At 43.8% G+C, this 24167-nt stretch overlaps 1 protein-coding gene across 3 annotated transcripts in view; it reads right to left on the bottom strand.

The window, feature by feature from the left end:
• Positions 1 to 631: 631 nt before the first annotated feature.
• Positions 632 to 24167, bottom strand: part of SAMD12 (sterile alpha motif domain containing 12) — a 197006-nt gene continuing 173470 nt past the window's right edge. For all 3 annotated transcript variants that reach the window (XM_080380254.1, XM_080380255.1, XM_080380256.1), the window contains one exon: positions 632 to 8190. In XM_080380254.1, coding sequence (XP_080236380.1) covers positions 8168 to 8190 — 23 coding nt within the window. In that variant the 3' untranslated portion in view covers positions 632 to 8167. The remainder of the gene's footprint in view (positions 8191 to 24167) is intronic.

Below are 24167 nucleotides of genomic sequence, written 5' to 3'. Positions count from 1 at the left end.
GCATCTTAGTGCAAGGAGTCTTCTCAGAGCATGCAGCGTTTTTTGGGGAAATGCCAGTCATTCCCATTGCCAGAACATTGCCCCGTGCAGTTTAGCTGTATTTTAGGGCAAGCCCAGCAGACAGCAGCAACCCCAGCCGGTGCCCTGAAACACAGGGTCCCATTCCGCAAGGTGCTGTGTCTCCTGTAACAGCTTCAAGAGAGCACTCAGCATGGCACAGGACACCAGGCTTCGCTTGCGGGTTAGCCCAGCACAGCCCCGTTCCTCCCCGCGGTCAGTGGCATTGGACTCAGGAGGAGAAGGCTGAGATCTGGCTGTCATGCTGAGATGCTTTGCATAGGCTGGAAGCTCATGTCCCTCTGTGCTCTCTCCATTGCCACTTAATCTGTTTTCTACCTTTCTCAGAAGAAGAGCAGCAAAGAAGCCTCTTGCATACAAGGGGTGCAGATGAAGCAGTAAGGACTCCGAACATTTCTTTATCTGCTCTGGTCTTGTGAGCACATCCTGTCTCAGTAGGGAAAACCTCTGTCTACATCTAAACCTGTGCTCTCAGTAAACAAAACTAACCAACCAACCAAGTCCCCGTAGCACCTGATGGGGCTGACTGTGTTTGCTTTTTTTTTTTTTCTCCTCTCCTCTGTGCAGCTTCTTATTGCTTACATGCAGTTTTGCTGCAATATCGATCTCCCCGCTTTAAAAAACCCCTGTGTATCACTATTCAATTTGGTGACTTATGATATTAAAATAGATGAATTCAAGGCAAGTGCTTAATAGAAGTAACATGATTAGAGATGTAACAACAGCTACAGAGGATTTTTTTTTCCTGAAAAAGTACTTAGATATATTTGGAATTAAAATCAGAAAGGAGCTTTTAATCTAATTCTCAGACTAAGCCTCGCCATGTTGTAATCATGCTGGCAAACCTGCTTTTATGGCAGTAGCAGACATTATACAGGCATCTGCAAGATCAGCTTCTTCTCCACCCAGCCTGACCCCAGATGTGCCTGTTAAGGACATCCAGAGCGAAAAGGTGTCCCAGCAGCGTGAGGACACTTGTAAGCCATCACGCGCCGAAGCCAGTGACTCCGCAGAATTTATTTGACAGGCAGCGAGCATGTACCAATGTTCTTTAAACAATAAATCTAGACCAAACTCATTTTCTTAGGATTTCACACTGGATTAGAGCAAGAATCCCCAAAGATCTTTATCTTCTTAGCCACGGCCGTAGCTAGCTCCCTTCTTGTTTCAGCTCCTTGATGTTGATTCAATACCAATTTGCAGTAAGTATTACTTTTATAGTTTCTCTTGTTTGCGTGAACTGTTTACTCGTTGAACCGCACATTCTAGCTGGTGCTGCTCCCCACCGCCCGGTGAGGCACGGCAGAAGGTGGCTCTGGCGGTTCACACTTGCCTCGCCCCTACCGACAAGCGGGTTTGTGACACCTGAATCAGGCGCCGAGCGAGCGCTCCTTTCTTTATTTCTAAGGTACCACGTTCAAAACAGCCAGTGGTAGGTAACAGGGCCCAGTCTTACAGCAACCCACGGCTGGGAGCAGCTGTCGCTACTCTGGGTAGGCCACTGAAGTCATTCCACTTCTAGGGCTTTATTAACCAGCTCCGGTGGGACTCATCACGATAGCAGGAACAGTCTGCTGCCTTTCAAGCAAGGAACTTGTGTACCGTTTTCAGCTGCGCAGCTGTACAATATAACTCTCAATCGGCAACACAGCTTCTCTGCCCGTTGGTGAAGGCTGGAAAATCTGCTTCTTGCCAGCAACAGGCCACTTCCTTACTTAAGAGGCAAACCCACAGTTGTTATTCCTTGCTCCGACTACATATCCACTTGGCCCCATCATTTGAGTGCGGCATTTTGTCCCAGGCTGTTATTAAGGAAAGACAACAGACTTGCTCTGGATGTCCAAGGGTTTTTGTTGTCCTTTCTTGTCCAGTTCTCTTCCTTTATTTACGTGCAGAACAACCTCACAACTGTGAGCAGACCTACGATGCTCACACCAAAGCACAGCTCTGTTCATACAAGCTGTTTAAATTAAGACCGTTTTGCGTGAAAAAGTGGATATAGGTTGCCCTGCCTTCCTATAATATTAGAAACTTTTAATAGATTGTTAATTTGTAAGTTTACATCTGATGATCTAGTCTAATCCTTGCATAACACACACCTAATAACTTCATCCAGTAATTGCCGCACTGAGCCTGGATTTCAGTTTGAGGTAGAGCTTATTGACTTAGAAAAATACTCTGCATACATTTAGAGACTTTATGTGATGGAGAACATGCCAGGTAACTAAGTAAGTTGTCTCCATGGGTAATTATCCTCCCTGTTGAGCATTTGCACTTAATTTCTAGCCTGAAATCAGTTTCCAACCAGTAGAGCACATCATTCCCTTTTCTTCTAAATAAAAGAGCTACCTGCCTTGAGACAGCACTCCCCTGCCCAGGTAGAAGATTGTAATTGCAGACGGAGATCAAGTCACCTCTTCAAATTGCCTCTGATAAATTAATAGCTTGAGCTTCATTAGTCTGACACTATAATAAGACCTGTTCTCCTGCCCTTGAATGACACTGGGAGCTATTGAAAATAATTTTTCCAAGTTGTCGATATCCTTTTTGAAAGACGGGCAGCAACCGAACAAACTGGAACAGCATCACTGTTGCCAGGTCCTACATCCCAGCTGGCAAGCGCATCTCTGGGGCTGATTTTGAATGGACTATTTATCACACCTTCACAGCCACTGTATTACTCCAGATGTACTCCCCATGCCTCTAAGTTGAACTTGCTGCCATCACTTCTGCATTCCTGACTTTGCCAAGGAACCTCCAGGTTACTCCCTACCACTGACCTGCTCCATATTATTATTTACCGTGCCCGTTTTTGTCATCTCTGGCTGTTGCCAACAGTATTTTTCTCTTTCCCTGGCAGGAATATTGAAAATAGAGCATACCTTGGGAGGAGCTCATTAGGAACAGTCTCCTTGATGATAATTTCATATTTACAGTTATTTTTTTGTCATCTAGGCTGTAATCAGTTTTAATCCACTTAATTTGGCTGATATTGATTTGCATTGTGCTATTTTGTTCTTTATCAAAATCAAATGTTCTATAGAAAGCTAAGTATAGTATGCCAGAATAGTTTCTTTTATCAACAAGCCTTTGATATCACAAAACATGAAAGCAAGTTTATTTGGCATGATACATTTCTATAAAAATCATTTGGAGGGTTTTATAAATTTTTAATTGCTTTAAGGATTGTGCCGCATCAATCTTTCCATGATTTTGCCTAAGAGTGATAGGAAGCTAATGAGCCTATAGCCTTCTGGGTGAAATCACTCATTCTTTTGAATTATTGGGGTTTTGATGTCATTTGAAGCTTCTTTTATGCTTTCTGGTTCTGAGGATTCCTAGGCAAGTTCTCTTTTGCTTTTGGATTCAGTTAATGGTTCTACAAATTTAGAAGTGTGTTTGGATAGTTGATGCTTAGTATTACCCGTAATTACTGATGGAGTAGGAGGTCTTACATTTTAATGTGCAATCTGATTCCCTCCTTCTACTGATTTCACATACAAAACACGAATATTTGTTGGGTTTTGCACGTACTGTGAGTAATCGCTGTGCTGTGCCTGTGTAACATTAGACTTACCTACGCTACGACAGTATTTATTAGGATATATGTAAAGCCTTTGGTCTAACCAACCCTAACCTATTGGCCACTGAATTCCCATGTTTTTTGGCTTCCCTCATTAAACAACTACTTCTCTTAATGCTGATTTATCCTCATGAGCCTGCCTAATCACCCATATGTTATGTTGGTGGGGTTTTTTGCATTCCAGGTAACTCTCCTGAATTTTACTGTAGGAGGTTGCAGGTAATGCTGGTAGTACTTTCCCCTCTACCCATCAGTTGTAATTATATTAGAGGACCTTTTCTTCTTAAATTAAAATCTTACTGACCACAGTCTATATATACGAGGGCCTATTGCGGCACAGTCCTGCAGCAGGGCCATTCAAGGAGACTCTGATGGCAGAGATGTTAATTGTGAAAAGGAGACCAATGTGAAAGATTCAGGGTTTTACTTTGCTCGCTCAAGACAATTTTGAATGACTGAGATCTTGTGGCTTTGTGGCAGGCGGAGGGAGGTTAGTTTTAGTGGTGACAAAAACCCCATTCCAGGCCTGGCTCTATGGCTGGGGCTAATCAACACATCACCAGAGACTTTGATGCAGCAGCACCAGTGTAAGTCTGTCAGGGGTCTGGCCTGGGGTCTTTCAAAAATTCAGGGCAAAACAAAACCAGAATTTTGTAATTTTTAATGGTTTGATTTCCTCTGTGATGCTGCATCTGCTGTCAAGTGACAACACTTACCCTAAGGAGCAGACAGGGAGGGATGAAGTCACCGGTAGATCATCACTATCCAGCTGGGTGGGCAAAATGAAAAAGCTCGTGGAGCTTTGTCAAGCTCCCCTCCTGGAAGGCTGCATTTGCCTTAACAGAATAAATGGTGGGGTTTTCAAGCACAGAAATCCATGCAGATTAAAAAAAAAAAAAAAAAACACAAGGAAAAAGCAGTGCAAAAGATGCTTTCAGCTGCAGCGTGTTTTCTGGGGTGAGCAATTCCTTCAGGTTTCTAGTGCAGGACTTCTCATGGGTTGAAGCACTTGGAATGGCTGAGCCTCTGTCAGCGTTTCTTAGTGGCGTCTGATACTACAGCCTTTCTTGACACAAAAAACCAGGCGAGCCTGGCAGCAGGGAGATGCACCGAGCACAGGAGGAAGGCTGCAGGTCTGCACATGGGGAACAGTGTCCCGATAGCAATACTGTTTAGTTTCAGAGATAATAACTAGTGATCAATGTAATGGCAGCACTGGCCTTTCAGAATTTATCTATCTCCACAGGGCTGATAATTGCTGTTTTATGAAAACAGCATTAGTCTCCTACTCTTTTGCACCGAACTAATGGCTCTGAGCATATTTTAATTCACTTCCTTTGCTGGAATAAGTTATTCGCTCCCTTTCATGTTGACTTGGTCTTTGGCACTCTCAACATAAATGATTTATTGACTAGAGATAAAGCATTCTTTTCCCTGAACTGTTCCTGCGACCCAGGCAAAAGCGGATGTGCCTGCTATTAATAAGGTGTTCGGCATAAAAAATGCAATAGACTTGATTGTCTGCACTCAATAGCCTTTCCGAGAACACAGTACCTGCCCCCATTCATAATAACAAAAATCTCTCCCACATGTTTATTTATATTAAAAAGTTTTCAGAAGAATACACTGGGATCCAGATAGCCGTTCAGGAGATGGTAGAACAATTTCATAAATATCCCTGAGGAAGCATGGCCTACTTCGGGAGAATAACAGTGATTAAAAAATCCAAACACGATGAATAGTTAAATACAAGCCAAAAAGTACAGTTATTTCCTTATGGCTCCAGCAGACAGTTACACACGTGAGAAGTGTCACGGGGCTCAGGGGAACTATGTTTGCAGTTATCCACATGCACAGGCTGGCTGTAGGCTGGAGACCCACACCGGCTTCAAAGGAGGTTTGTCCGATAGGCACCTACAGCAGACTTCTCACCGAGTCTAGCTACACAGGGGTCTGGACTTGATTTTCACATTTCTCAGGGCTTATAACACTGCTTTTCTAGGTCAGTCATAGCTAAAATCCTGGGAAGCTTTTAAAACAAACTGTTTTAACAGGAGAAGTGCACACATCTAAATTCATGCCCATATACTGGAAGATGTTCAAAACTAACATGGATACAAAAAAATGCTCCTAGTGGCTCTCTGCCTAACTCAACTTCTTCTTGTACGCCCTTTTAAGATAACACTCTCTGATAAACTCTTCTTTTGTAATTCAAATTATTCCAGATTTTTTCACTGGGTAGTAAAATAAGACAATTCCTACTATAGAAGTATAGCATTCTCCTTCTTTTTAAAATAACTTACATCAAAGTGTGTGTGGGGTTAATTGCTGTACCAATGTGAAAATTGATGTCAGTTGCCAGAGCGCATTTTTAAAACCTGTAGCAGAAAGAGCTGTAAAATTTGCTGAAGCTTACAGTGGACCTGTGCCATCTGCATGGCCGGGTCTCTTGGTATCAGATTCCACCCTGCAATCCTAAGAAAATCTAAAAGTGAAAATGTTGCCATTGGTGAAGATTCTTATTTCTTAAGGAGAATTTTTACACCAACTAATTTAAAGTTAGGGACCAGGGTTTTCAGAAAGAGAATGCAGAAGCTTACTGCTTTGTAATTCTTGGGAGCTTCATTTCAGAACCCATGGAAAGACCCAAACCATTAGAAATCAGTAGCGACTTCTGAAAATCTTGGTCATCAGTAGAAATAATTTGCTTTTGGATAGAATACTGTAGAAGTGTCCAACATGCTGAATCTGAGATGGGTGGAGAGCTGAAACCTAAACCCATATCCATCTGAAAAAGAATTAAGCCTGAAAGATATTTATCTGTGTGTTGTATGGGCACCCTCGGTGGTTGACCTTCAATTCTATAGTAATGAACTGTATAATAGTTTTTTAAAAATCGTAACACAGGAGCTTCCTCTAAAAAGGTCCTTTTGACTTGATGTAGGTGTATGTTCTCTCACACACTGCATCTTCACACAGTATGGCATCTCACCCACAGTTTGGCTTATATGCTAACAGCGACTCTACAGTACCTGTCTATCAGGCTGGAGAGAGTAACTGTCTTTAAATACACGGAAAAAGCTACCTTTGATTTTAAAGAAAGAAGGAACAAAGAGGTAAGTCCCCCCCCGGTATGTTGATGGCATCAGTTCATTATAAAGAGCATATCAAGAAGGTCCTGATGTGAGGGACAGACACTAATTCCACTGAGTCCCCATGGAAGAAACAGTACCACAGCCAGCTGTGATACAACCAGTGATGAGGCCAGCCATTCAGAGACTGAACAAAAAACAATGTTCAGGTTGAATGCAACAGTCTTGAGCCTGCTACTGTATGTTGAAAGGCTTATTGGAACCATTTGCTTATTCCCGGTTCCTACCAAAATACTTTTTTGGAGAGAAAGTGGAAAAAGTTAATGAAGAAGTCTGCCCTCTCCAAAGGGAGAGTCTTGCTCCTTAGAAGTATAGCCTTACACTTTACTTTGTTCAGACAGTTTGGTTTGGACTGTGATTCCCCAGCCCTGCCCAAAACATAAATGGTGCCCAGCATGAAGAACCTGAATTTTTCCAGTTTATTCTGGTTTTATCATAGACCGAACCCAGTGTCACAGACATCTCTGAGAAAGGCTCTCTCCCTTGCCTCTCCCTTGCCGAGTAAGAAAACATATTGGCACACTAGAAACAAGAACCTTTGATATTTGGTGGATGAGAGGGATAGCAGACAGTGTCCTACAGTTCATTCAACCTACCCTGTTGTTGGCTACCTCTGTGACAGCTGTTCTCTAAGTCTCGATAAAAGAAGTCACATCTCTTCCACGTGCAAATCTATCTACACGATCTACTGTGAATCAGTGAAGGTATGCTTAGTAGTGGACTCCAGTTTGGATGCGGTCTCAGCCCAATACTGAAACGTATCCACAGTATTTTAAAAAAAGACCGTTATATATATATCTATATGGACTGTGCTAGTTCTGTGTGGAAAGCACATATGAAGTGCTGATATTGTTTAACAGAATGCCATTAGACTGCAAAACTAACATATACAAGACGTTTACATTCCTATTGGGGTGTAATATTGTGGACGTATCCACTGAGATTTGAGAATTGCTGTTTTTCCTAAAACATCATGCCATCTGCATACATAATAAAAGAGTCCAGTAGTTGCCATGCTAAAACAGGACTTCTAGTGAAGGGCATAGACAGTCCCCTAAAGGGAACTCAAAAGTTATGCACAGTGATGAAAACTGGAAGAAACTTTCCAGCTAAAGGTCTGTCAATGACCATTTTCAACAAATTAGCACTGGATATTATGCACCACTTTTTCACTCCACAGCAAACCAGGTCTTCCCAGAATGCATCATCTCGAGTGGGCTGATTTTACTTCAAGTTTGTCTTCAATCCTCCATGGTCACCTTCTGGCAGTGCCATTTATTATGGTTTTTTTTCACGAAGGAAAGTTTACTTTCATATCAAGTGGCAGGACAGCAGCTTTAGAGGCTGGAAATGTTTATGGAGAGCTCTCTGCCGGGGCTGTAAGAAACAAAACAGAAAACCAAAACCAGACAGTGAGTATAGAAGACAGCAAAGGATTTACCACATTTCAACTAAAATAAAAAAGAAAAAAAGGTCAGGTCTGAGCTAAATAAATGTATTTCTGCTGTAAAGACAAACTACTCATAGAATATACATTGTGAACCTGATACTTTTAAAATCAATTTTACTCATCAACCAAAACTTCAGTGCTTAATTTACTCCTTAGATACAGTACAGACCAGCAATCATTTGTATGATTTAACAACTCCTACTTTACTTTTATTGCCTCATGGGAAAGTGGTGCTTACTCTTCCTCTAGTCTGAGTCCCAGAGAGCAGGCTCTTTTGTTGGGTTGGGCTTGGAGTAACCACTGAAGGCTTGATCGTCAAATGCTGGGAAGGCTCCACCAAATGCCAAAGTAGGAACTGATGTTCCCTCACCACTTCTGCTGGCCAGCATGGCAAGAGTTGGCCATTGCTGCGTAGCAGATGTGAAAACAGCTCACCCACCTCCTCCCCTGCTTCAGACCCCATAAGATAATTAGGAGGTTGCAGAGAGTTTCTCTTTCCCTACTAGAAGCAGTAAAGCACACCCAGTTTGGGTGGCTGCTACTCCTTGTCTGAAAGCCCTTGCAAAGCTGTAAGGTGATCACACCATAAAGGAGGAATACGTGGAGGTTACTTGGAACTTCTTCCCCCTCCACCCAAACTCTTCCTTGAGATGCACAGCAAACGGACAAGAAGGTAACGGACACAAGATGCAACAAGAGACATGACAGCTAAATATGAGGAAAAAAAAATTCTCCCTGGTGAGGGTGGTCACATTTTGGTAGAAGTTACCTGACCAGGCTGTGTGATGTCCACCTGCGGGGATATCCGCAACTCAACCGGACAAGGCCATGAACAACCTAACTTGTCCTTGCTTCAAGCACAGTTGAGCAGAAAGATCTACAGAGGTCTCTTGCAACCTAAATTATTTTAACATTATGCATGTTGTGATGGGGATTTGCTCCAGAGATGAATGCCCACGTGGGGCTGCTCACACTGAAGGGCAGTTTTTGTTCAGCATGTAGCCACAAAAATGCACGTAAGCCCGTCACAGGCTTACACTACCTCTGGAGCCAAGAAGCCATGTCGAGGCAAGTTCACCGTGTTATTTCAATGTGCTTGCACACAGCTTTGTTTATCACAGAGCCCTCACCCACCAACAGTTTTACCGACCAGATCTGTGACCAGGGCAGTGCTGGGATGGGACTCGTTGTGATGGGCTTTGCACCCTTTCCAGCTGATGTCCTGCTTCTTGCACAAATGTGTGTGTCTGTATGTGTGGGAAGAGCTGGACTGTCGGCTTTTTTGGGCCAGATTCCAAATTGTGAAGTTAATGGGATACTGATGCTGCCAAGGCAGCATTCGCATCAGCTGAAACTCAGGCTGGCAGTGGATTTCTGCTTTTCACCCCATCAAAATCATGCCTGGTGGGGTCTTCTTTGTGGGGTGCGGGCTGACTGGCTCTGCCAAGCTGTCAGTTTGCCCATATTTGCCTCCCCCAGCCCTGAACTCTTGTAGCAATGGACATGAAAGTCTGATTGAGTGGGGAAAGGATGGGATGTTAAATCAGTAGGTGCTGGAAGAACGCTGAATAAGATTAAAAAAACCCACCACAACCTGCCATGAGCACTTTACCCCTCAGTGTGAGTTGTCCTATGAAATAGAGGAAAAATAAAAAAAGTCTCCTTAACTATTTCCCTCCTTATGTAGGCATATTCATCTGATTACGGTGCTACTTTCGATTTCTGTTTTTACAGCTGCCTTGCTTTTATTCTCAACATTCTGTGGTGTGATGATCTCCCCACCACCTACCATCATCTACCACATGAGATACCCACATAAGCAGTGGCCTGAGAAAGATGCACATTTGGGACTCAGCAACTGTTTCATTCCGTGGAAGAACATGTGGGAATTTTTTGAGCCTTCAGTTGGTCTAGGCAGATAACTGACCACATCCCCTGGGACAGAAAAGCAAGCAATGGTGACATTAAGCAGGTCTGAAGATAAAGGGGACATCTAGGGCGGGAGGTTTTAAACTTGGAGAGAGGCAAACTGATACCTCGCCTCAAAAGTGTTTGATTGCAGGTGAACTGGAGGATATCTCCCATCTGTGTAGCAGCCACAGAGACGGGCCTGCCTCACGAAGGAGAAACAGGACTTTTTTTGAGGTTAAATAGTTCATCTGCTGCAAAGAAGGGAAAATTTGAAAGGCTCTCCCAAGCAAGGGAAAATACCTTGCCTAGCCAACAGAGTTGCAGGACTACAATCAAATGGGTAAACTGGCTAATTATATCAGGTCTGGCCTCAGAACTGCACCCATGCTGAAACCCCCCTGACACCCACATTGTCTCAGCCACAGGCTCGTACTCGTGCTTCAGAAAAAAGCCTGTGAATGCGGAGAAATGGGGACTGATCCCACCCTGAGCTTTGTCCACACCGCAGAGGGAGCACAACCACTTTGAGCCATGCAGGGCACCTAGCAGAGCCAGTCTGGACACAACCAGCAACACTGGCCAAGGAAACACTAGCAGTTCTGTTTGGCTCTGCATTTAGAGCAAGCAAACTGAAGCCTTAGTGGTCATCTAGCCCATTCCTTCTCTTCTCACTTTGCCTTTTGAGGACAGCATTTTAGAAGCATTTATTCTTCCTCATTACCTATATAATTTTTGGTGCCCAGCTGCAGACTCCTCTAAGGACCCTGATTTTCTGACCGTATGCACCCAGCTCTTTTGGAAAATAAGATCTTTTTAAAAGGTATCACAAATAAGCAGCTGTCTTTGAAAACCTTGCCTGAGACTGTAAGTTCTTGGAACAAAGACCGCCCTTTGCAGGGGGTTTGTACGCTTACCAACACAACGGCATGCAGATCTAATCTCACATGACATTTTCAAGAAGCTGCTGTAGAAAGACAACATTAATGTCAAAGCCAGAGATGCATTTCATTTTTTGAGTACCTGTGCTGTGTGATTTTTTTTTCTAACTGGGAAAGGGACATATTTTTCATTCATTTTAAACACGCTAATTCAGCTCAACCTAGCAGTATTACCCATTTGTCACATTTTCATAATTGAGGGTTTCTGATAAAGAAAACAAGCATTTATTATCTTTGCTAGGTTTCTTCTCCTGGAACTGATTTTATACTATATTTCTAAGGTTAGGACATTTCAGAAGTGATTATTATGAAAAGTGCCTATTTCCAATATACATCTACCAACCGTTCCTTGGGAGTCTGGTGAAAAACTGCATTCAGCCACATTTACTAGTTATTTTCCTGTGTCAGAAAGGCCACAGATATCTCACTTCACGCTTTTCATGCCACTTGAGGCATTATAATAAGCTGTACATTATTGCAGACTTGCTGCATCTTGCTACTTGCTAATTAGAAATATCACTACCTTTTAAGAATTTTGTACACCGACAAAAGGAAATGGCTGGCCACCCATTCCTACATTTACCCTTTTCTTTATTGCACATTGAATTCTTATCACTGAGGTGTGAGAGCGTGACGTGTCTCTGTGAGGCTCATGGAAGTTAATGTAAAAACAAAACAACTGCTTGGGAAGCTGCTGATCCCGGTCAGTCACCACGGTGGAAGGTGGAAGGAGGATTAGCGGGGGCTGGGAAATGGTGCCACGGGGCAGCCTTGGCAGGGGCAGGAACCATTTGCCCCAGATCAGATGAGACTGAAATTGTACCAGAGTTTGGTTTCATTTTATCACAAAACCATCCCATTACTGTTCTGGGTGGAGAACAGCAGCAGTTCTCTTAACCTCTAGGTAAATGCAGCTATTGCTGCACATCCTTATTACCTAACAGGTCGCTGATAACCAAAGTCAACAGTGCCAGAGATCCAAGGTTACCTCAAACATCTGCACTCTTGGAGCTAGCTGGAACCAGCACGGAGGAGGTGGCAAAGCAATGCTCCCCAGCCTGCCCCGTCCACTTCCCAGTCACCTCCTCTGGTCAGAGCAGCCCCGGCTGGTGTAGGCAGCAAGTCAAACCTCAGGGCTGCACAGAGGCAACACCAGCTGCCTTGCTGCAAGTGTCACAGCCCGTGTTAAGCAGTGACACAATGATCAATGGACTGAACGCAATACTCAGCAGCCGAGAGAGAAAACAGAGATGTGGATGGGTTTTGATAAGACTGCCAATTTTGTTTTGATTCCCAACAAGTCGTGTCTTGGTCTGGCTCGCCAGATTCTCCCCTCATTACTAAGACCTGGTAGCTGATACAGAATTGAAGGTTATCTAATGTTGTTTGTCCAACGCAGTGTCAATGTGGCAGAAATATACTGAGGGGGAAAGGAAGGAAGTCTCTTCTTTCTTTTGATTTTTGATTTTGCTTGCCAAGCAGGAAATCAAGACTTTAGTTTTGGAGCAGCTTGACAGAAAAGGTGATCTATGAGTACAACATCTAAAGCGTCAAACACAGTAATCCTAATCCCAAGTGCTCAGCATTCATTAATGAGGCCATGAAAATAATCACAAAAGCTGAAAATACATGGAATTAAAAATAAATGTTGCTTTTCCTTCACCCCTATTTTTTTAGGATACAGCTAGGGCATATTTGCTATGAACTGTGAAACACAACCATGAAACAACATTTTTTGTTCAAATGATCAGGGAAAATGATGTATCAACACAAGACTCGCGGAGCAGAATCTTTAAAACAAACAGCAGCTGACATGTGAACTGCTATTTCTGCGAGGATGAATTCAGGGTTTCTTTTTTTTGAAACCACCACTTCTTCTGGACAACTTGCTCCTATAACCAACTACTCTTAATCCTCCTGGATATAGTTTTAATATCTGTTGATATCATCACCATATATACGCTACTGAACAAATATTCCCGTATGAAACCTGTGGAAGAGAATGACTTTCTAAGCAATAAACTCTTTGGCGTTATTTATGTACTGCCACACCGCTCACTCGGAGTGGCCTCAGGTCCACGCAAGGGCTTTGAGGCAGCAGCTGGCATACAGCTTGCGCACAGCCTGCTCGGGCACGGTGCTGTGCGTGGCGCTGCCTGGCGCAGTGTGAAAGCCCTAATAAGACATCAGGAGTATATGGGTATGCGGGATCCTGGCTCGCTGGCAGATTCGCTGCCTGCATCAACGGCAAATCTTGTCTCCAGGAAGGCTTCAGGGTGGCCTTCAAAAGGTGGTTTAGACGGGACGCTCAGGCCTTCAAGACAGACGATGAACATTCAACAAGGTCGGGCAGATCCTTTCCCCTATATTCTGACTCAAGAGAAAACTCACATCTCGCCTGTAATGCTGGGCTCTGTAGCCGGCATCAGGCAATTCTGAGATGAAACATTTCTGGGAGAATGGATGTCATGGCAGATGCTCTCAGCAGGTAACCTTCTGAAAAGCCAATTAGTCAGAGGTTATCGCAGCTGCTCTGTGGAACACAGTTGGTTCACACAGAATGGGTTGGAAATGTAGTTGTCCAAAATGTGTTTCACTAAGCTATTCAATGCCCTCAAATACTCAGATTAGCCAAGAGTCTCTTCATGAGTCACACACAGCTCCAGCTTCCCTACCAAAGCAAAACTCTCAGCAACTCGACTAGGTTAAACAAAATAAGGACACACATTGATTCAAGGCATTTTGGTTCCTTGCCCCTTCCTTCAAAAATCAGAGTTCATGGTGGACAGCTCTCTAAAGGGCTTGAGCTCACACTACAGCCTTGTTCTGAAAAATATCTTAAAAGCCTTTTAGCATCTCCTGAGCTTGATTTTACAGTGTTAATCTGGAAACCTTAGAACAAAAACGTGTCCCAAGAAATTATGTCCTTTTTATGTCTGAGCCTAACCAGCATGTGAAAATTTCCCGAGCTTAAAAGTCTGGTTCAAAAATCAGCCAAAATACTGGGACAGACTCTTTTCTTTCAGTGTTCATTCCTCTCTTCTCAAGATGCTTCCTACACCCCAGCACCTACCTGCTGCTGCAAATATACAAAGAAAAAAGAAAAAAACACTTTTGCATTCAACAGATCACAATGATTTCCTTGAACTAACAAGCAGTTAAAATATTTTGAAAAAGTGCATGCAACCACTTCCTTAGTGTTTATAGCTTCTTTCAAAGACTTCTCGATCTGCTGCATGCTTACCCATCACTGTGAACAGTGAATTGGCTGTCCACCAGCATCTTCTCTAGAGACTCAAATTATAGCAAAGATTTAAAGGATTGTGATGCTAAGGAGTCTGATGGTCTCAGCTGAAAATGCGTATGAGATATTACTGACTTTATGCCTTATCACGCGCATCTCTCACTGCCTGCCTGTAATCAGTTCTTGATCTCACAAGTCCTTGTGGGCTGCTCTGCAGGAAGTGAAAAAGGTTGTCACATATGAATAGTCTTCCACAGTCTGTGGCTCTAAATAGCCATCTGCACCACATCGTGAGCCTTTGCATATCCATTGCTCTCATCTCGAGAGGCTGGGTTTTAATATGAAGCACCAGGAATGGTGCAAACCCAGTGAAATTGGAAAAGGTGTAGCCTTAAGTGGTATCTCCAGCATGCACATAAGGTGCTTAACCACACGGTCCCTGGTGGCCTGCAGTGGGTTGGTGGCTGCTCTGATCTCAACACCTTGCATTTCTTCTGCAGATTCTGCAGGGCACTTTTGAGCCTTCCCATTCAGAAGTGTGCAGCAGATTTGGGAATTAGTTCTGTCCGTTGCATCTTCCTATCACTTGCTTTAGGATCTTCAGTGAAATATGCGTTAAGAAACATAATCACATGAAACCAAAGATTTCACTAGAAAAATTGAAGTTTTATAGCAAAAGGGTTTGGAAACTCTCTGGAGCTACAACTCCCTCACTGTTTATGCAGAGCTTATGCAGGATTAATAGGTGGAACAAACTGTCCACCTTTAGGGAGATATTCACTGTGAGGTTCTCTGCAATGAAAGCTTCCATTCTGTGAAATGATTAACCAAGCGAAAGGGGAAAATTATACCTACTGAAACCACCTAAAAGACTGCACGCATGCATTTACCACAAAACAAAACAAAAACACATCATGAAGCCTACAAAATCAGCCCACCCAGCCCACCCTCCCACCCCCCACCCCCCAATTAGTTGAACAAGGCACTTTAGGTTAGCCTTTTGAAGGAATTAATTAATACATCCCTTTTACCCGTATTACGACATTGCGTTATCACTGTGTTTTTCCCAGGACCCTTGCACTGCTCTGAGCACCAGACAGACAGAACACAGAGAAAGGGGATCTCAGTGCCACTCAGTACTTGCTTTATCCCTGGAGTTCAGCATGCGGCCCACCACCTCATTTAATGCACAATGTCAAACCTCCACCTGGAAGATAACTGCTGCTATCCTCGTGGACACAGCATCCAACCATTTCACCAAAAAAAAGTGCCTCAATTCCAAAATCCATCAGTGACAAGACATGCCTTATTTTAGGGTTAGTTAGTTAGTTAGGCACAAAGAGAGCTACAAGGTTGCACTGGTGCTCTCTGTCCAGCTCCTGGCTCCAGCACCAAGAGCTTCAGGCTGTCAGAGCTATGTGGGGCTCCTGAGTTAGGTGAAAACCCTATGGAGGAGAGATGGGGGGTTGAGGAATCCTCTGGAATATGTACTCTGGGCCTGGAAGCTGCAGCTCCAGGGAGGGGTACAAGCAGGACTGTCAAGATGGCAAAGTCTGGCTTTGATCATCTATGCAGACTTCTCAATATGCTTTTTGATGATGCCCTCTCCTCATCTGCCCCAAAGTCTGATTTTATCTGGAAAATGCTGCTTATTGATTGCTGAACCATCAATGTTACAGTCCAGCATGGCCCTCCACAGCCACTGGGTTGTCTAGGAAAAAAGCAGTCACCATTTTATCCTTATCAAACTGGCTGTGACCAGAACAAGGAACTCTTCCAGGCATTCTCATAAACGTCTACAGAAAAAGTATCATGGTGTATACACAACTACTGTTTTAAAAATCAAACCAAATCAAATCATAGGCCCCTGGTCGAATTATCCCAGCTGCAGGATGAAACTCACGGAGAGTGGTGCAGCAAGCGGAGGTCCTGTCTGAGGCACAGGTCCCTTCCTTGCAACTGATGCTGTGACAGGGCAGGCAGCAGAGAGTGCTTGACACTCTGCAAATCAAGCTTCATGCCTCTCTTTGGGCAGCTGGAAAACGAACTACAGAGATCAAAATGAGTTACCACCTTTGAAGAGCTCCCTAGGTGATTATTAAGACTGTATCTTGATGTATATCCACCAGAGACCCTAGCTAACAGTAATGCTGCCTCTGCAGAAGGCCTTAATAATGAAGGATGGGCTGGTTGTATCAAAGAGGTTCTTAAGTCAGGCATGAAGTCCAAGGCCTGAAATTATGTGGGCTATCTTGACCACAGAGCCAAGCAAAGAAGTCATTCATGAAAACATGACAGGTATGAAACAAAGAATATCTAGCTAGTGCTCAGAAGGCATGAGATGTTCAGTCATTCAGGGTTGTTTTTTTTTTGGAGTAATAATTAGCTCAGCAGAGGAACTCTCTGATCGGTTGCAAATTCTGCTTTGCCCCTTTCCTATTATCTTAGTTTGGAGGCTCTCCAAAGCACCTGCGTATTTTTCTGTCTCTTTTTGCATTACGCACATTTTCCTGAAAATAGGATTGCACAGAAATGTATACAAATGGTTTCAGACCACAGTGGCTGTTCAGTGCTGTGGAGATGATGTGGCAGTCAGTTGCTGCGATCCCAAGTGAAATGTTGTGTGATGTCCCCCTTCACCCAAACCAAGTGGATTCTATGCTTTCTTTGCCCAGACCCCATGGACTCCAACAGCAACCTCTAATGTGTCGCAGGTGGGTCCTGTGGGGCAGATTACAGGACCTGCTGGAGTCCTCCACACCGCCCCAGCTGCCTGCAGAACCAGTCTTCCTTCCGAGGGAAGCCCATAGCTAGGAAGAAGGTACACTCCCCATCCTCACCCTCACACACAGTCATCACTGACCAGCTGGGCATCCAGCGCTCAGGGCTGGGACATGTTCTCAGGTGCTGCAGTGGAGGCATACCCAGTGTAAATCAAGGATGGGACCAATGTACTTAGTGGCAGAAAATAATTCAATACCAGGTAGAAACTGACCTTTAAAAGTCAGACAGAAGGGCATTGCCACACTTTAAACAGAGAGGTTTGGGGCTAATGACGTATTGGGAAAAATACATTAATCTATCATTTGGATTCTTTGCTTGCAGAACATACCAGTATGGACTGATGGATGCAAGAAAGTGAAATATGCAGCCCAGCAGCAACTCAGTGGTTAAGGTGAAGGCCTCATCTGCCATATCACAAACCGCTAGACTTGCCTTTGCTGTCTAGTGAAATAAATACATAATTGTTCTGCATGAAGTGGAACAGCATAAAAAAAAGATATATAGCCTACCTCCTTCCCACCTGGAAGCTTATCTTTAAGGTTAGAGATGTAAATAAATAAACTTGCATATACTTCTGAGATGATTCAGTTGAACATCTACAGGTAGCTTGATTAAAGTTAGCTGGGTATTTCCACGCAGAACTGCAGACTGCAACCCCAGACAAATGCAAATCACAGACAGAAGTGGAACAGGAGAATCCACCCCTGCCTGGGCTGAGCTATGAGAATATCTCATTGCTCGTATCTCCCTCCCCAGAGTACAGCTCGCTTGGCTCTGAAGTTTACATGGTGGTTGCACAGACAAACTTATTTCACCCATCCTAGACAGGCAGGCAGCCTACAGTGGTCATCTGGGCTTCTTAACCAACCGTGGAGAAATACAGAGCCCTTAGAAGGGTGACCCACCTTCTTACTTGTCATATTGGATAAAAAACTCTTTGCCAGCTTCCTCTCTTCACTGATTATCAAGAAAGCTGAATGACGAGCTCAGAGTAGATCTCCAGCAATTAAATGGCAAACAAGAGGTGACAGGAACTGAAACTTTACGCCTTATTTGATTGCTACAAATTCCAATTAGCATGTGAAATGTAGGTACCACAATGTTTAGGATTAGCATGTTTAATGCTTACATTTCTACTGATATCAAGAATGATATAGATTCCAGTGAGGGATAAGACCTCTAAATTCCTTTGAGGCTTTGGATATTGGAATTTGGCAAGGGAATTACACACTAAATAATCTTCTTAGAAATTCATACACACAACTGAGATAATGAGTTGCTTCCTGCAAACAATCCACAAAGTACTAAATTTTTTTAGAGGAATTATTTATTTAGCACTATTGGTATCATTTTGCAGCTGGATAATTTATTGTGTCCATGCTGCCAAACGGTTTCCATTTGCCACTGATTTGCTTTTAATTTCCACTTGCAGTATACAAATAAATGGACATCACAGTCAAGGAATTCACATGGGTAAGTAAAATAAGAGTAAACAAAAATAATGCTTTGTTTATTATTAAACACCTTTCATATTTCAGCTATGTAGGCAATTAGGTTGGTAGGAATTTGTAACTGGAGAAGTTCTACCATTTTATCTCAGGCCAAAGAGTTTATTGCAATTCATGCGCAGACAAACTTCTGTGCTTCAAAAATCAGGGGAAAATATCTAATGGGATGTGGTATTTCTCTTCCAGTGCCAGAAAAGTATGGATCCCAATTAAATTTTTGCTTCAAGGAAGGAAGGAAGGAAGAATTTCTGCCACTGGAGCATGAAACAGATTTTGGCTAGAAAGAAGATGGACAAGATTTTCAAAAAAAACCAAGTGATTTGCACACCAAAGTCTCATAAGAAGTCAACAAGACTTTGATTTCCAAGTTACCTGTGAAAATTTCCTCTGATGATTTCTACAAGTCTTTTAATAATTAGCCTAAACAAGTGCTGACACATCATTCAAAAGCAGATGTGGGGCTGCAACAAGTTCTGGTAACCCCTCAAGACATTTCTAAAGCCTCACCCACAAAAGATTTGAAACTTCTGGCATGTCCATATGTCTGAAATCTTCAGTCTGCATCATGCATTTGTCTATTCAGAATAATTAAGGGTATGCTTCCGTGAACACATTACTGCCAGGTAACTGGCGTCTGGATTTACGGCAGAACAGATGCTCTACTCTAACTGTCCATGTGTGTGCCCTTACCATGGTAAACACAAGGCAGCTCGGTGCACGGTCATTGAAGAAGAGCATGCAACACATGTTCAGCATTCACACTCAATCTTCCAGTTGACTCACTGTAACTTGCTCAGGGAGCCACATCATCAGGTTTATTTTACAAGCCCAGCCACTATCACAGACTGCCCAAGAATAAACACATGCAGAACATCTTTTGCTAAGCTATTTTTTGCCCTCTTCACTGTCACCTCCAACCCACCCTTCAAGGATTCTGTATTTGGTGCTCATCCCTGCTTAGGCTGCACCAGGCTGGGTGCATCATGAAGAAATGGATGCTGGCAGTGGTTAGCTAGGAGGTTAGCCAGGCAGATCTGTGCCCTAGGTTCCTGGAGAGGCTCTGTTTAAACACTGTACTGATAAAATGCCTAAATGGAAAAAAAACCTAAGCTATGACATTGCAGAGACTGCAAAACTAAACAGCAGCCTTGTCAGAAAAGCAGTGTGAGAGATGTTCAGGAACTGCCACTTAGTTTGCCCCACTAATGAAGGGTTTTTCCTCTGGAAGAGTCCCAGATTTCAGGATTCTGGAGTTTGGCCCCAACGGGTGTGGGAACCGAGAGTGCTATAAATGTGTTAAATACCCACTTCTTAATGACACTGTCATTCACCTCCTACTTTCAATTCTGAGATTACAAAGAGAAATGATCTCACCTCGCTAGGGTGTAACAACATGCTGCTACAGCTCAGGCCTCCCCATTTTTTCCAGCTTCCTCTGGTTAGAGGCTCCCAGGAGATTAATGTATCTGTGGCCCTAATGGAGCATCCCAGAGACATCTCTGTGATCACAGGAGCATCGCCCGCCAACAACAACTTTTGTCTCTAACCTCTTGGCCCAGATTCCAGATGAGAAATTAATTATAATGTCTCAGGAAATTACATCTTCTGATAGAGTTTTTCTTCAATGTTTCTTCACTGAAGGTGTTTCTTCAATGCACATGGATATTGTTCATTGCTATTACCCAGATCAGGCCACTCCCGTAGGCACTTCTACATCCACTGCTATAAATCCACCCCAGGTTTTCATTTTGCAGACACTAATGGGTTATGAAGAAAGAAAAAAAAAAAAGCTTTTTAAAAAAGTCTTTTTGCTTCTGATTCAAAGCCTCAAGAAGTTAACCAGCAAACAAACTGTGATATCTGTCTTGAACTGGGGAGCCCCAAACTGGGCACAGAACTCCAGGTGCTTCCTCACCACAGCGCTGAGTAGAGCAGGAGGGTCACCTCCCTCGACCTGCTGGCCACACTTCTCCTAATGCACCCCAGGGTGCCACTGGCCTTCTTGGCCCCAGGGGCACACTGCTGGCTTATGGGCAACCTGCTGCCCACCAGCACTTCCAGGTCCTTCTCTGCAGAGCTGCCTGTGCTGGTGTGTGGGGTTGTCCCTCCCCAGGTGAGGACCCTTCAGCTGCCTTTGCTGAACTTCATGAGGTTCCTCCCAGCCCTCCAGCCCGTCCAGGTCTGGCTGAATGGCAGCGCAGCCTCTGGTGTGTCACCCACTCCTCCCAGTTTTGTATCGTCACCAAACCTGCTGAGGGTACGCTCTGTCCCTCCTTCCAGGTCGTTGATGAATAAGTTGAACAGGACTGGACCCAGCACGGACCCCTGGGGAACACCACGAGCTACAGGCCTCCAGCCAGGCTCTGTGCTGCTGATCACAACCCTCTGAGCTCTGCCATTCAGCCAGTTCTCAGTCCACCTCACTGTCCGCTCCTCTAGTCCACACTGCCTGAGTTTACATATGAGGATTTTATGGGAGACAGTGTCAAAAGCCTTGCTGAGGTCAAGGTAGACAACATCTGCTGCTCTCCCCTTGTCTACCCAGCCAGTCATTCCATCACAGAAGCTATCAGGTTGGTCAGGCAACTTCTTGGAGAAGCCACGCTGACTGCTCCTGATAACCTTCTTTTTCTCCACATGCTTTGAGATGACCTCCAGGATGAGCTGTTCCATCACCTTGCCAGAGATGGAGGTGAGGCTGACCAGCCCGTAATTTCCTGGGTCCTCCTTCCTGCCCTTTCTGAAGACTGGACTGACAATGCCTTTCCTCCAGTCCTCAGGCACCTCTCCTGTTCTCCATGACAGATGATGAAAGTGGCTTGGCAAGAACATCTGCCAGCTCCCTCACCACTCGGGAGTGCATCCCACTGGGGCCCATGGATTTGTGGGTGTAGGTTTGCTTAAGTGATCTCTTATCCTGATCCTCCTCGACTGAAGGGAAGCCTTCCTTTCTCCAGACTTTCTCGCTTGCCTCCAGGTCCTGGGATTTGTGATGGCTTGGAGGTAAAGACTGAAGCAAAGAAGGCATTCAGTTACTCTGCCTTCTTTGTGTCCTTTGTCACCAGGACAGCAAGCCCACACTTTCCCTAGTCATCCTTTTCTAGCTGATGTACTTGGGGAAGCTCTTGTTGTATTTGATATTCCTCACCAGATTCAGTTGCAAATGGACCTTAGCCTTGCTGCATCACTGAATGTTCTCACAAGGTTCCTATATTCCTCCCAAGTGGCCTGTCCCCTTTTCCACATTCTGTGAACTTTGTTCTTCTCTTTGAGGTTTACCAGAAGCTCCTTGCTCATCCATCAGGTCTCCTGCCCCCTTTGCTTAATTTCTTACTCAGGGTGGCACGGATCTTGAGCTTGGAGGAAGTGATGCTTGAATATCAGCCAGCTCTCTTGGACCTCACTACTTTCTAGAGCCCTACCCCCTGGGATTCCTCCAAGCAGGTCCACAAAGAGGCCAAAAGTAGCTCTCCTGAAGTCCAGAGTTGCAATCCTACTTATTGCCCTTCTTCCACGCAGGATCCTAATTCCATCTCATGGTCATTGCAGCCAAGGCTGCCCCCAGCCTTCACATCCCCAACCTGTCCTTTGTTAGTACAAGGTCCAGCAGCACACCTCACCTCGTTGGTTCCTCCACCACCTGTGTCACATAGTTATCATGGATGCTCTGCAGGAACCTCCTGGACTGCATGTGCCTAGCTGAGTTGTCTTTCCAGCAGGTATCAAGGTGGTTGAAGTCCCCATGATAACCAGGGCTTGTGATCGTGAGGCTACCTCCAACTGTCTGTAGAAGCCCTCACTGACTTCCACCTCCTGATCAGGTGGCCTGTAGTAAGCACCCACAACAGCTTTAAACCAATTCATTTCCCAGATCTGCTTTAAAGCTCCACCACAGCTAGAGTGGTCCTGGCAGGGAGCGGGGAGGAATGGTCATGGGCAGCAGCAGGAGCCTCTTCAGCCAGCTCCACAACTGAGGTATTCATAATGTAGAGTCATATCTTGTGTCTCCCTGAATGCTGACTATGGTCTCCCAAAGAACATTGATGCTTAACTCGATTTAGAAAGGCAATAAAGAATGAAGCCAGCAGCCTGCAAATGGATAGACTGTGCTGCAGATAACAGGCACAGCTAATTCTGGTTTTAAATAACAATAGGGACAGCAGACCCACTGGCAACAGCCAGAGCATTTCTTCAAATTATGCATTCTCCAACTTTTCTTTTGCTACTGGAGGGCCCAACTCTGCAAACTATTTTTAGTAGTGTTACTTTGTCAGTGCCCAGCCATGAATCAGGGTCCCACTGTGCTATTCAAACACTTAACTAAAGGCTGGTTTCTGCCCAAAGACTTTGAAATCCAACTTACAAAAATCCCATAGGTTTAAATGGCAGAAAGAACTACATTAACAGTACTCTTTTATTGTCTTTTATTACTTACTTTACTAAATATTATTTACTTCATTTGTGGCAACCAAGAACAGAATGATGAAAAAAAATGTTTCCAAGCGAAAGACTGGAAGAACTCTGCAGTAATGCTGGTGAAATAAGAAAGCATTTCAATGAAAGAAACTATAAGCATTGAACAGCCCAAAATGGCTTCTGCAGAGCCACAGCGGTATTATATGCAAATATATAATTTAGTTGTTTTTATGTAAGCTGACTATTTTGTAATCAGAGAAGCAGGGATTAGACAAATGGGGTATATGCCTTTTGTAAAGAAACTACATGGGAAAAATATGCACTGCAGTTATAGTCCTGCTATTTCAATTCAGATACTCAATAAACACATTGTCAGCTAACAGCGAATTACTCAGTTTCATTAATGATACTGATCTGGAGTTAAAGCAGAAGATACAGAAATGGAAGTCTATGTACGTACACGATCTTTTAAAACAAATTTTAATGAACGGTGATTATCTTGCTTTTACCGAGCGCTGTTCATCCAAGCGTACTTTACAAACCAACTGCACAATCGCATACTCATTTACCCATGAACAAAGGAGTTCATCGTGTCTATCAGTAGACAGACATCACCTCTGATATGACAACGAGGTGCTCATAAGCGTGCACAACACTTTTAAAACACTTTGCACAATAAATGCAAAATATAGGCTGGTTCTGTGTCTAGAATCTAGACAGGCTGTGTGTCCACAATAACTAGCTAAAATGAGAGACATACATATCTCACAAAATCTATCAATCGTGACTATATATATAAAATAATCACAAGTGATTATGACTAAATACCTACATTCTGCAGATCCAGCAACTCATCCATACCACCATGCTGAGATATCATTTGCAACGACCTTTAAAGAAAATGACCCCTATTCCCAGAGAGCAGACTGCCTGCAGGACAAGTGTCTAGGATACGAGCTCATGATTGAGTGGCTAATATCTTTACACAACTGCAGTTCACCTGATCTAACATGAAAAACGGGTTTGAGACCACATTTTTTGACCCGTCTTTCGAGATTCTGCTTCCAAAACCTTTGTAGCAGCCTCTAAGAGGTTTCTGGAAA

This window comes from Falco punctatus (genome assembly GCF_963210335.1).
Source record: "Falco punctatus genome assembly, chromosome: 3".
NCBI classification, from domain to species: domain Eukaryota; kingdom Metazoa; phylum Chordata; class Aves; order Falconiformes; family Falconidae; genus Falco; species Falco punctatus.
Note: the sequence above shows the minus strand (reverse complement) of the source record. Positions and strands in the feature narration are given on the sequence as shown.